Source organism: Rana temporaria, chromosome 6, assembly GCF_905171775.1.
Source record: "Rana temporaria chromosome 6, aRanTem1.1, whole genome shotgun sequence".
Classification (NCBI taxonomy): Eukaryota; Metazoa; Chordata; class Amphibia; order Anura; family Ranidae; genus Rana; species Rana temporaria.
In genome coordinates, this window is record NC_053494.1 from 124,004,831 (window position 1) to 124,019,163 (window position 14,333).

The following is a 14,333-nucleotide window of genomic DNA, read 5'->3' on the forward strand; positions in this document are numbered from 1 at the left end:
CTTCTAGCTCACAACATTCTTCATGTCTGTGTGAAATGAATGCAGAATGTGCAACTGAATATACTGATAATGTAAAGTAAAACACATGAAAAAGCAGAAGGAAAGTAAAATGTTTCATGGGCCATTATGATGGAGAACACATACTGAAAGTTGTTCTAAATTCTGAATGTCTTTTACCTTAATGCATATCCTGCATTTAGGTAAAACAATAGCTCTCTAACTGTAACCCCCCCCCCCCCACACACACACACACACATTTCCTAAACACTTCCCTGTCTCCTGTCACTGCTCCAGCACTGTACCCTCTGCAGCATTGCTCCTCCACTTGCTGGCGGTCACAGGCAGCAGCAGCAGGAACTGCTGTCAGTCAAAGTAGGGAGTGGAGGACGTGGCCAAGCCATGCTATAAGTGCACACAGCCCAGCTCAGGAGCACGCCCACATGGGTGCTCACACAGTAAACAGCTTGCTATGGCGGCACCCGCCGAAAGAAGGAGTGGATAGTGCTGGCGGGGCTAAGAAGAGATAAGAGGCCTCTCTGTGCAATATTGTTGCAGAGAGCTGGTAAGTATAACATTTCTATTATTTTAAATATTAAAAAAATGCCTTTAGAACCACTTAAAATACTGCATTAGAAAAATACCGGAATTACCAAAGAGAAATTAAGTTGAGAACTGGCCAAACGTGTATTAATATGATCATACAAATGGCCATTCAGTGTAACTAAAATGACTGAATTGAATGCAAGTCCCAAATCGAAAAACCGCCATTTGATAAATTTTGTGAGCTTCTGAGAAATTTTTGACTGTGCCAAGGCAATTGGCAGTGGTGGAATTGTGTCAATTGTTACTTATTGATCGCCATCCTCTTGCCTGGCATCCATTGATTGAAAAATCAAAGGAGCTGGGTAGAGACAATTGTTAGATGAGCAACAACTGTGTGAAATCAGATATACCTGGGGTTCCTGTATTTTTACAGCCAGAAGTCTAGCTTTCAAAATAAGAGATTTGCCAAGCACGCTGTATAGGGACACACTGGGGTTAATTTACTAAGAATAAAAAGTGCAAAATCTGGTGCAGCTCTGCATTAAAACCAATCAGCTTTCAGTTTTTTTTCAAAACCTAAATGAACAAGCTGGAAGCCAATTGGCTACTATGCACAGCTACACCAGATTTTATACTTTTCAGTTTTGGTAAATCAAATCAAACTGTTAGATTTTTTTGGTTCAACCTGAAAAAAAAAGTCTATATGTGTCTGGCTAGCTTTTTTCTTCCTTGTTCATTGCCTTTTTCACCGTACATTGCACTGCAGTGCATTGCAATACTGTCCAAATAATTCTTCAGAGAGTGTAGTACGTTGAATTTTACACTCCTGTATGAATTGTTTGCATCACCTATCAAAGCCTAATTTACTTCCATTGTTGCAGAAAAGCTGTAGGTTAACATATTACTTGTTTTGTAAAAAGAGCCTTTTTGCTTAACTAAAATGTGCACAATTTTTCAGTTTTTGGAAACCTAAACCGTTCTTAGCCTATAGTTTTTTTTTACCTTTGCACCATTTCAGGGTATTCACTAATTAATGTAAAAGCAAGTCCACCTTTGTGACCTTGTTTTTGGGTGTAACATGAAGCATGGTCTCATTCCCCAGCCCCCTCATACCACCCCCCCTCTCATTTACCTAAATCATGGTGTGCTTCTCCCTGAAGCGTCCTGTTTTCTTTTGAATTTAGCATGGCTGTGTGTGGCTCACAGTTATGTACGTCATCCATTCACAGATCTATTCACAAGAATATGAGAATGGAATGACTAAAAGTCAGACGGGCGAAACACATAATTTTGCTCGTCGAGTTCCTTGTGAAGCCGTCGAGAAACTCGACAAGCCAATTTTCTCCATTCCCGTCAAGGAAACAGAGAACATGCTCTCTTTTTGGCTCGTCGAGTTTCTCGACAGTTTCCTCAACGAAAATGTACACACGACCGGTTTCCTTGGCAAAAAAATATCTCCCAGCGAGTTTCTTGCTGTTTTTTGCCGAGAAACTCGGTCGTGTGTACGAGGCCTCACATCTAATAATTGAAAAGAGTTGAGTATGTGATAGCGCTGCTCAAACAATAACTACAGGCATACCCCACTTTTAAGTACACAATGGGACCAGAGCATGTATGTAAAACGAAAATGTACTTAAAGTGAAACAATACATTTTTTCACTTCTAGGGTGTAGTGGGGGGTCAGAGACTGTAGTGGGGGTGTCAGGGGCTGTAGTTGAGGTCTCAGGGGCTGTAGTGGGGGTGTTAGGGGCACACCGGAACAGGGCGGGCTATGCTCTCGGAGCTTCAGCTCCTTCTACTGCGGCTGCAAAATGTCTGTACAGTACTTGTAAGGCACTTTACATACACTCACGTGTATGTCCTTACTCGCGAGTGTATGTAAAGTGAGTGTACTTAAAGCGGGGTATGCCTGTATTGCATAAATAGCATAAACCATAAACAATGAATAAAGTTATTATTATGTACGCTATAAAATACTCACCTCTTTTCCCCTCTTTTCACCTCTTTTCAATTATTTTATGTGTGAAAGACAGTTCATAGCAGAAGCTACCCATTTCTATCACTCCGTGACAGCGCGCAGTCACTTCTTGATTTTTTAATGCCGCATACACACGATTGGAAATTCCAGTAGCAAAAGTCCGATGTGATCTTTAGAATGGAAATTCCGACCGTGTGTATGCTCCATCACCAACAAAAGATTGAGAACTGGTTCTCGAATTTTCCGGCGGAAAATCCGTTCGTCTGTAGCAATTCCAACGCGCAAAATTCCGTTGCATGCTCGGAAACAATTTGACGCATGCTTGGAAGCATTGAACTTCATTTTCTCCGCTTGTCGTAGTGTTGTACGTCACCGCATTCTTGACAGATGAAAGTTCAGAGAATCTGATCGTGTGTACGCGGCATAAAAGTCACATTTGCCACTGTAGCAGAAGGACTTGTAAACCTCAACAGAGCACAAGTGCAGTGATGTTACCGCACGTGTAGCCCATTTTATACTTTTTCAAGCCCCCTAGCAGAAGGCCTGTAGCTCCATTAGGACCTGGGTGTAGGGGAGAAGTTTGTAGGAACCTGTGCATTACATTGAACCTATGTTGCACTGAATATGGCTATAACGCTCTGCAAGCTTCAGTGCCAAACTTTAACCACTTCCCTACCGGCCCATAGTAAAATGACGTCCACAAAGAACTTCTGCCGTTCAGAGTGGACGTCATGTGACGTCCTGGGCTTTCCGGGTGGATATCTGAATGATGCCTGCAGCTAGAGGCATCATTCAGATATCCTTCTAAACTGCCGGCGATTCTGCACAACGTAAGAACGATCATAGCGGCGGTTCCGCCGCTAGATCGTTCTTACAGGCGGCGGGAGGGGACATCCCCCCCCTCCCGCCGCCATCCGGTGCTTCTCCGGGCTCTCCCGTGCCATCGGGGGCCCGGAGAACGAATCGTCCGGCGCTCGCAGGAAGCATAGAGATGACTGGTGACCAGATGGTCACCAGTCATCTCTATGACCGTCGGAGGACCCGGGCGCGATGTGATGACGTCACGCCCGGGTCCCGTAAGTAAACAAAGCCGCGATTGCGGCTGCTAAGCAACCACAAGCATGAGATCGGTGAATTTTTTTTCACCGATTTCATGCTTTCCAGCCTGGAGGAGAGATGTGGGGTCTTACTGACCCCGCATCTCTCCATAAAGAGTACCTGTCACACACATTCCTATTACAAGGGATGTTTACATTCCTTGTAATAGGAATAAAAGTGATAAAAAAAAAAAAAAATTAAAAAAAAAAGTGTAAAAAAAGAAATAAATATATATATAAAAAAAAAAGAAATAAAAATTTATTTTTTTAACGCCCCTGTCCCCGGTAGCTTGCGCGCAGAAGCGAACGCACACGCAAGTCCCGCCGACATATGTAAACGCCGTTTAAACCACATATGTGAGGTATCGCCGCGTGCGTTAGAGTGCCAGCAACAATTCTAGCACTAGATCTCCTCTGTAAATCTAAACTGGTAACCTGTAAAAAATTTCAAATCGTTGCCTATGGAGATTTTTAAGTACCGAAGTTTGGCGCCATTCCATGAGTGTGCGCAATTTTAAAGCGTGACATGTTGGGTATCTATTTACTCGGTGTAACATCATATTTCATATTTTACAAAAAAATTGGGCTAACTTTACTGTTTTTAAATTTTTTTAATTCATGAAACAATTTTTTTCCCAAAAAAAGGCGTTTGAAAAATTATTGCGCAAATACCGTGCAAGATAAAAGGTTTCAATGACCGTCGTTTTATTCCCTAGGGTGTCTGCTAAAAAAAACATATATAATGTTTGGGGGTTCTGCGTAATTTTCTAGAAAAAAAATTATGATTTGTACATGTAGGAGAGAAGTGCCAGAATAGGCCCGGTATGGATGGGTGTATAACTGCCCGGTATGGAAGAGGTTAATACATTCATATTTTTTATTTTAATAAAAAGGGTTTTATTTAAAAAAAAAGGATCTTATTTTAATAACGGACTGTGCCTTTAAATAAGAATTGGCATTCTGAAATGTTTGTCTGGTAGTGTGATACAAGGAACTTATCTGATTTAAAAGAATGTTAAGGTAGGGAAAAGAGAAGAAGTCATCCCCATCAACAAAACTGATTTTATCTTGTAAATTAAATGAGGAATCTGATTGCCATGTAGTTCTATTTTTCCCCACTTTTATTTCTATCATTTTCAAAAAATCTGCCCTATTTGCTTCATTAATTATTTAAAAGAGATACACAAGATGTATGTGTTTCATATGCAAAGACAATCTTTTTTGGAAGTATTCTATAAGAACTACAACACAATTTTGTTTTATTAACATTAGTTAACGGAAATTAAACTTGGTAGGGGAAATTTCATTGCTAATCTCTTTATGGCACTGTTGTTAACATATTTCTGAATTTATCATATTACTTTTGGTATTTAGGATATGTACGGCAAACTCTTGGTCTTATCTGCAAGACAAGTAGCTCAGAAGAGATGAGCTAGGCCCTGGTTAATCAAGCTGCAATAGCATCAAAGACATGCTAAAGTGGTGTCCCGAGAAAAGTTAATATAAAGTCTTAAGTGCTATCCATTGACTAACTATACTTTATTTGTTTTTCTACTGACGTTTGAATAGACAGTGCAAAATATATAATCCATTGGGCAGGAGGGTCAAAATATTGGAAAAGTAGGAAGGAAAATAAGTAAAAAATGTTTTAAAAAAGAGGGAAAAGATCATTCCACAGGTGTAGTAGGCAAAATATAAAAAAAAAGATGTGGGAGGGGAGAGAAGGTAGAAGTATAAAGGTGCATAATGTTATAAACATTTTCAGCTTAAACATGCTTTTGTGTATTGATGGCAATCAGACGAGACACAAGGCAGGCAGGAAAAGCAAGATAATATTAAAGCAGAAAAAAATGCTATACTAAACAAAAAACTGGGCCCCTGAAAAAGCACAGCATATTGGCAGATTATGGCAGATTTACCTACCAAAGCTCTCCCCTCCGATGCTTCAATGCAAAAAACTTTGATGTTTCAAGTTAAATAAAGTTTCCATTTATTGAAGCCTGTAACTCAGGCAAAGATCAGGTGCCCATTATGCAGATCTAATTAACCCACTTAAACTGGCTACTAACTGCCATTTGTAGAGCGCTTTACCACAGGCTCAGACCATTGATCCAAGTCTTCCAGATGACTGTTTTGGATTTGTTTACTACATGCTGTACATCCACAGGAGAACTTCTGCTCCAACCTCATAGGCATACATTTATGCCACAGTCACACTGCAGAGGTCAGATTTTCAAATTGCCATCTTATGCCTATGGCTAGCCAAGTGCAATTCACAATGATGCATTTTTTACTTACAGCTGTCCCTTTGTTATAGCTGACTTAACTCATGACGTGTCAGATAAAGTAAGCTTTTCCCTTACTTATTGCTCAAATCAAAGTAAGGATACAAGGAAGGGTTAAGAGTAAAACCCTGTACAGATGGGCCGAATGTCAGGAGCAATGTTGGTTGGTGCTCAATATTTTGGGGGGGCGGCAAACCAACCACACCCCCGCACGGACGGACAGGAAGGCAGTGATCCCCCAATGCCAAGGAGAGCATTGACTGGAGTGTTCTAGTGGGGAGGCTGTCCCCTAGTCAGAACACAACAGCTCAGCGAGGGAGATCACCAAACTAACCTCGCAAAAAAACTGTCAGTGTGTACCAGGCTTAACACATAAAGCCAATAAAAAGCATAACTGCATGGACAAAGAAGTCTTAAGCCTGGTATACACTAATGCCCTGTACACACGATCGGTTCGTCTGATGAAAACGGACCGATGGACCGTTTTCATCGGACGAACCGATCGTGTGTGGGCCCCATCAGTTTTTTTTCCCATCGGTGAAAAAAAATAGAACCTGTTTTAAATTTTTCTTATGGTTAACAAAACCGATCAAAAAAACGATCATCTGTGGGGAAATCCATTGGTCAAAAGTCCACGTATGCTCAGAATCAAGTCGACGCATGCTCGGAAGCATTGAACTTCATTTTTCTCAGCATGCCGTTGTATTTTACGTCACTGCGTTGAACACAATCGGATTTTTAACCAGTGGTGTGTAGGCAAGACTGATGAAAGTCAGCTTCATCGGATATCTGATGAAAAAATCTATCGGTCCGTTTTCATCAGACGACCCGATCGTGTGTACAGGGCATAACAGTACAAACTAACAGCTCTGGTCAATGCCGCTGTAATAACCATGCAGAGTTAGTTCAGCGATCTCCCCCACTGAGCTGTTGTGTTCTGACAGTGGGACGCCCCCCCCCCCCCCCGCAGGAACACTCTGATCAGCGCTCTCTGTCATTGGCTGAGAGCGCTTATGGGTGTCAGTCGGCTGCTGGTTTTCTTCTGTCAGAAAGACCGACATACACAAGGGCTGAATGTCAGCCATTTATTTTTTAAGCGCCCGCTGTCTCCTGACATTCAGCCCATGTGAATGGGGCTTAACAGAAACTCAAAAGTGGAAGTCCTGAAAATATTTCAGTCAAGTAAAAGAAAGATTCATTTACACATATCAAAAAGAGATGTAAATATATGGGCCCGGATTCAGAAAGCACTTACGCCGACATATATTTATTTACGCCGCGTAAGTGCACAGATGCGCCGTCGTATCTATGCGCCTGATTCTTAAAGCTAGATACGCCTGAATTTTGGCTCCATCTGACCGACGTAAGTCTCCTACGCCATCGTATCTTGGGCGCATATTTACGCTGGCCGCAAGGGGCGCTTCCATTGTTTTACGCGTCAAATATGCAAATGACCGAGATACACCGATTCACGAACTTACTTTCGCCCGTCGATGTAATCTACGCCATTTACGTAAGGCATACGTCCGGCGTAAAGTTAAGTCTCATAAATCAGGGGTAAGTCATGTTAGTGTATGGACGTCGGAACAGCCGTCGGATTTTACGTCGTTTGCATAAGTCGTACGTGAATGGGGCTGGGCGTAGGTTACGATCACGTCGAAGGCATTTAGCCGTCGTATCTTAGGGCGTATATGCGACGTGATTCTGAGCATGCGCACGAATGCGCCGTTCGTTCGGCCCTTCATTTACATGGGGTCACGCTTCATTGTAATACATCACGCCCACTACCTGCCTACTTTGAATTAGGCGGGCTTACGCCGGCCCATTTTCGCTACGCCGCCGTAACTTAGGGAACAAGTGCTTTGTGAATACTGTTCTTGCCTCTCTATGTTACGTCGGCATAGCGCATATGAGATGTGCTACGCCCGCTCAAAGATACGCAGCTGTACGTGAATCTGGGCCAAAGTGTTCAGGTAAACAGACTAAAATCCCACCTTAAATTCAGCCTTCCTAATCTGCAGAAAAAAATATCCAATGCACTTCCTATTCCAGGAGTTTCCAGGAGACTGCATTGCACACTGGCACCCACCTAGTAAATACCACCTTTTTATTAATGGTATGCTTTCGGGAATGCAGTTTTCGTATGGGGTATTCTGAAAACAGTCGATAAAAAGAAAAAGGGTTCTAATACTCTAAAAGTCAGATTTATCATATACAGGATATTAGAGAAAGATAATATAAAGGTGAACTTCAGGTAACAATACCAGCTGTTCTTTTCAAGCAGTAAACAAGCTTTAAAACAAACCATCTCTGACCTCTCTAGGGGACTGTTCTGTGAATTAAATAATTCTCAAAGATCAAAACAAAGGCTCTAAAGCTCAGATTTTTGGTGGTTTTCTAACAGTTCGCAGGCGCCTGCTGTGTATTTGCATAAGACATCTGGTGGACTGCCAAGATTCTGCTGCAATATAAAGTAATAAAAGAACTAAGATTTTAGTGCCTCTGTTGTGAAGTTTGAAGATGAATTTCTCCATGATGCCTAAAGCTTCAGATATTAATAAGGTTAATTTTAGGGTAATTTAATGACTACATAGCTAGGCTTTGCTTTTACTAGTAACCCAAGGCATCACACACAAATTATTAAAAGGGTTATATAAATGTTATACTTGATTTTATTTAGGGCCACCACTAATCAGAATTTCTCTGTTGTAGGTATGCACAGCTGTGGCAAGCAGCCTGCACAAATAAATGACAGGCTGAAATGTGTCATGTCCTTACGCATGTAACTGCACATCTGAGTGGTTAATTGCAGTTAGGGGCAGATAAGCGGCCCTTGGCTATATATGGCAAAACCATCCGTGTGAATGAGCCCTTAACGTTGCAGAGTCTCATGAAGGTGCACAATGTATAAGCATACAGATAATCTCATGCAAGAATTACATTTCTTTACTAGTTGACCTACTATTTCAATTACTATTTCAATGTAATCCACTCAATTGAATTTAATAAAGATTCCAAGGAACAATTTTTACAGACAGATGATTTATACTTGTTTTATTAATATTAATGAAAAGTTATTCTTCTTGTGAAAAATAATCTCCCTTTTCCCTCCAAACAGTGAGCATGGCCACTAACAGACTTATAGGTGCAGTGGCAGGGACCATTCTGGCTCTGGGGGTGATATTTGGAGGCACAGGGTGGGGAATAGAGTAAGCATTTTTCCAAGTTTTATGTCTGGTGATTAGTGTGTGAGGTGAAAGTATACTGTGTGTCTGAGCCTTTTGTGTACTTGTCCCATTGGCTTTGTGTCACGTGGTGATGAACGTAATAGTCATGTGATTTGACCGTGTCCTTGTTATGTGATTTGCTCATGCAGTGTTGACCCTCTCCTGTCTGGGAAAATGTGGGGCATAGTATGAATTTCTCTCTTCATTAAACCCACACAGAACTAGATGTGTCAATTTTTGTTGTCCTAAATTGTCTGTGGTAAAAAATAAAGTATTTTTTTACCTTGAAAAAATGCAGCCTTTCATAAAGGGGGAAGTCCTTTTTTTTAATAATTACAATAAATACAGGCTGGTTTAGATTCTAGAATAAATTGGTTGTTTTTATCTGGCTCTTGAATATATCCATGTGCAATCGAGTGAATTAAGTTGTATCAAATTTGACAACTTTTATATTGAAAATATTTATTGTAACTGTGCCTACAAGTTAGGCCCCTTACACACGTCCGAGAAACTCGACGGGCAAAACACATAGTTTTGCTCGTCGAGTTCCTTGTGAAGTCGCAGAGGATCTCGGCGAGCCAAGTTTCCTCATTGACTAACGAGGAAATAGAGAACATGTTCTCTATTTGGCCCGTCGGTTTCCTCGGCCGAAAGTGTACAGACGACCGGGTTTCTCGGCAGAATACGGCTCCGATCGAGTTTCTGGCTGAATTCTGCCAAGAAACTCGGTCGTGTGTATGGGGCCTTACAGTAATACTACTGTGAGAGATCCAGAATATATTACTGATTGTACAAGTATATCAAAGTATTTCTACACTCAGGGACCCAGTAGCCATTTATGTTAATTGGTAAAACGTTTTTTGTAAGTACTTGTTTGATAAAACATTGTACAGCTTCTGTCTATGCACTGAACTTTGAAAATATCCATAACACTTGAAAATAAGTTGCAAAAGCATTTAAATAAAATCAGTATCCATTAGTGAACCTTTGACAGCTAAAATAGGCATATCAGTGTTTGCCGACAGTAGGAGTGCCTGCTTCTAAATTAAAACATTAACAGTCATGCTGCAGGCCCCTTTTCTATCTCTATTCCTTTCTGCACATATGCAATAATGAAAACAACTTAATGGTGGCTTTAAACTCCCAATATCTGGTAATAGTTTTTTTTTAGAACTACAGCCAGAAATAAATTACCTGCTGCCCTGGATTACTAATGCTTGGACCCCTATGCTACTGTGTGTTGTTTTTTCTTCTTATATATACCTGAATATTTCAGCCAACACTTTTTTTACATTTTGGATGAAGTTGTGAAAAGGTAGAACCTGTGTCTTGATTTGATTAGTTAAACAGATCTGGGTGCAAACCAGAGACCATTACCTGTCAAAAGGTGTAGCCGACTCACATGCACAAGCATGGAATCCACCAACACCAAAACATCACATGTTTAGTGAAAAATAAAGTAAAACCTAAGTCAGAGTCCTACTTCCACCAGGAGCGGCCAACCCTAATTTGGGTGCCATAGCAAAGGTGAAAAAATAGTTCTTAGTCAGAATATGTTTTATGGAATTGTAATCTTAGCTAACATATTTTGAGGCTTTAGTAGATTCCCTCTTTAGGACTATAAACAAATGTAAAAGTGTAAAAGCAATATTACATTTTTTTTTTAGTCTTGCTTGAGAGATATGCTCATACTTCCTGTTCTGTCTGATATGAAGTGAAGTTGAACCTCACTAACAGGGACATAGACAGCATACAAAAACCTTAATGGAACTTCCCCACTCTACCAAAAATAGTTTGAATTGCTGTTGTGTTGTCAGTTGGAGATTGAGGCCGGGTTCACACTGGTACAACATACGCTCCGACTTTGGGAGCACATGTCGCATGATGTGTGTAAATCAAAGATTCCCTATGAGAGCTGTCTTTACTTGTCTGAGTCAAGTCGGTCCGACTTTGGAAAAGGTTCCTGCACTACTTTAGTCCGACTTTGGTCCTACTTCAGCCCATTAAATGTCATTGAAGTAGGATCAAAGTCGGATCTTTGTCCTAACCATCCAACTTGTGATATCCGACATAGTGATTACAGCAGCAGTAAAAGGAATTTATGTCACACTAGAATTGTTTTGATTGGTCAAAGGACTATCTCAAAGTCAGAGTACAATCTTATCCTATTCATTCAAGTCAGATGGAAGTAGGACTGAAGTAGGGCCACCCATGTTGCAGGGAAAAGTAGGATGACAGTCGTACAACAGTCGTGTCGTACCAGTGTGAACCCGGGCTTAAAATGTTGTCTCATCAGTCTCCAAGTACCAGGATGTTAACTGATGGCAAAATGTCCCCATCAGAAGCACCATCAGTTAAAAAAAAAGCATAAGAAAGGTTCTACTTTTCATCCACTCTGTCCAAAATTAATTAAAGTTCAAGTTTTGGTTTTAGTTCCACTTAAAATACATTCTCTTTCTCATCACCATGAGGTTATTGAAATACTGTTTCAGACAGTAGAAATGTCTTACTATTATATTACAGTTAAGTCTTTTTTCCTCTACCCTTTTCCTTTTTTTGCATATGACTTCTATAATGACAAGCATATTTTAATCTAAAATTAGAGACTGTTGTATCTGCAACACCTGTTCAAAGTCTGAGATTTTTGGTTGGTAGGGTACCAGTATTGGTTTATACATGGCTAAAAATCCATGGTGATATGGCTTAAAAATCTGCCACTCTTTTTGCAGCATTGTAATTAGTAATGGAAATCTTAATCACAAACAACTACTGCTGCCAAATGTTTGAACAAATAAATGAAGCAGCACTCTGTTTCAGCTGAACTGATCTATCATTTAAGGAGACGAGATTGTGTTGTTATATTCTGTTAAAAAAATTGTCTTGGCATAGTTTGCTGTATTTCGTATTTGTGTAACTTATGTTTTGCAGTTATTGTTGAAGGCAAAGTTTCTTGTTTAATGTAATTTTACAGGTACTGTGTAATAAATCATTGTGTAGTTTGAGTTTTGTAATGTGTTGTAGATGTAGTGAAACCTTTTTGTCGTTGTGCAATAACAATATTAGTCTTTAGCCTGGGGAATTAAATTTGGGGGTTATTAATTTAGATAACATGGATAACAATAAATGTCATAATAAAACTAGCCCAGACTAGGATACCACTGAGTTTAGGTCCACATAAAGTAGACTTTGGCTTGTATGATATTTCTAGAGGTACAGTCCCTGAACAGCTTTCATATGGTGAGACATCTGCATCCATATTTTGGCTTGCTACTAAAAAAATATTACATTCAACACATATTTACAGTCTTTGCTACAGAACTACCAGGACAAGTAACAATTCGTTATTGTGGTTCTCAAATAATACATTTTTTTTATTAACTGTTGTTTAAATGGTATGTCTTCTACAGGTAAGTTGTAAAAGATTTTCCTTTACAGTGGATGATAAAATTTGGTTCAGTTTGAACACTATCTACTCACTGTTTGCTTATATATTTACTTTTCATTAAAAAAAAGTATATATATATCTCTTTAGCAGTAGTTTTCGTTATACCATTTGATATAAAAGGGACAGCAATAAGATACTGTGCTTTAGTTTCTAGTTAAATAAATAAAAAACACAGAATGTAACCAGATGGGTTATGGATACTGTAAACTGTCCCTTATTATTGACATTATATAATGTACATAAATAGATGGATATATAATGGGGCCAGAGATATAGACTGCAAATTACTTTTTATATTCAGTAAGGAGTTAGGGAGTGAGTTGCTCTATGGTGCTGGCCATGCCTCTACAACAATCAAGAAACAAAACTGTCTACCATGCACATATACACACTTGCACTTGAACTTATGAACTTATAGTATAGGTATTCTCAGTTTTAAAAGTGTGTACCACTGTTGTATTTTACCAAAATCTACCAAGCTAATCCAGTATTCAACAAATTAAATCTTCCAAACATGCAATAAAGAGCAGTGAGTAGCGAAGCAAAAAATGTAAATGTATTAAAGTGGAAGTCCAGTCTAAAACTAAAATCTCTAAATCTACTTGCAGCCACAATCTAACACTAACCTATCTAGCCCTGTAATGCAAAACTATAAATACCTTTTTTGAAGCTAGTCCAATCCGATCCACGCTGAGCTGTGAGTGGCGGCTTCTCTGTTTAAGCGAGTGCAGAAGAGGCAGCTCCATAGTAAGTCTATGGGTGACGTCACTTTCTTGGAATTTCACAGCAGTCGTCGGCTGTGTCCTGCAAGCGTCCGCCGCTGGAGAACAGACTGTATCGGCTTCAGAAAATGTATGTATAGCGAGTTTTGCTTTACAGGGTTAGATAGGTCTTAGATTGTGCCTGCAAGTAGAATTTTTCATTTTAGACTGGACTTCCACTTTAAAGTTTGTTCCCATAATCAAGTAAATAGATGCTCCATTTTTTTATATTTTTAATTACACAGCCATGTAGTTTATTGATGATCAAAAATTAGACAAAGCATGCAGTTCTGTGTTCTGTAACAATTTTACATTAGGGCTTGTTTACACCAGCCCTGTTGAACTGTGTTGGGCAACGTTGCCCAACACAGTCCTAACGCATAGAGAAGACAATTTGCCTTATGTCCTAATGTTTCAGTTCACACAGTTTTGGTGTGTGCTAAAAAAGTAGGACAGGTTGCATTTTTACACAACAATGTACTACATTATACCAGCCATACACAGTGGGCACAAAATATTGAGCGTGGGTTCTTAATGATATCTTTCATATCATGATTTGTACATGATATTGCTCCACAGTATTAGACTACATTAAAGTATGCTCTTGTATTAGCACAGTGTAAGGGAGAAGAAGTCCAGATGAAAATTAAGTAAAAACCCATTAAATTGTTTGCAAGCAGGATTCTTTGATGTCTATATTATCCTCTTACCATCTGACCACCCTCAAAACAAATGTCATACTCATAATGTCAAAAGTGGCAAGGGAAATTAGGAGTCTGATTGGAAAAAACAAGTGGGGGTTGCCATTGCAGACCCTTTCAGAAATCTTGCTGCCTGTCTCTGGCTTATATACTTTTTAGAGCCAACTCAATGCTTGCTTCTAGTTATTAACTCCAGGGATATAGCATTTCAAAATAGTCAGTCAGCACTGGCATACCTCTTTTTATCATCATGAGGTATATCTGCTTATAGAGTCATAGTGGTTGATTTACTAAAA

The 14,333-nt window shown here is 39.7% G+C and overlaps 1 protein-coding gene across 4 annotated transcripts in view; it reads left to right on the forward strand.

Moving 5' to 3' along the window:
* The window catches only part of ADAM23 (ADAM metallopeptidase domain 23), a 293,859-nt gene that overhangs the window by 252,935 nt on the left and 26,591 nt on the right, over positions 1-14,333 (forward strand). For 2 of the 4 annotated variants that reach the window (XM_040357305.1, XM_040357307.1), the window contains exon 25: positions 9,022-9,112. The exons of the other annotated variants lie outside the window; for them this stretch is intronic. In XM_040357305.1, coding sequence (XP_040213239.1) covers positions 9,022-9,112 — 91 coding nt within the window. The remainder of the gene's footprint in view (positions 1-9,021; positions 9,113-14,333) is intronic. 4 annotated transcript variants of the gene reach the window in all.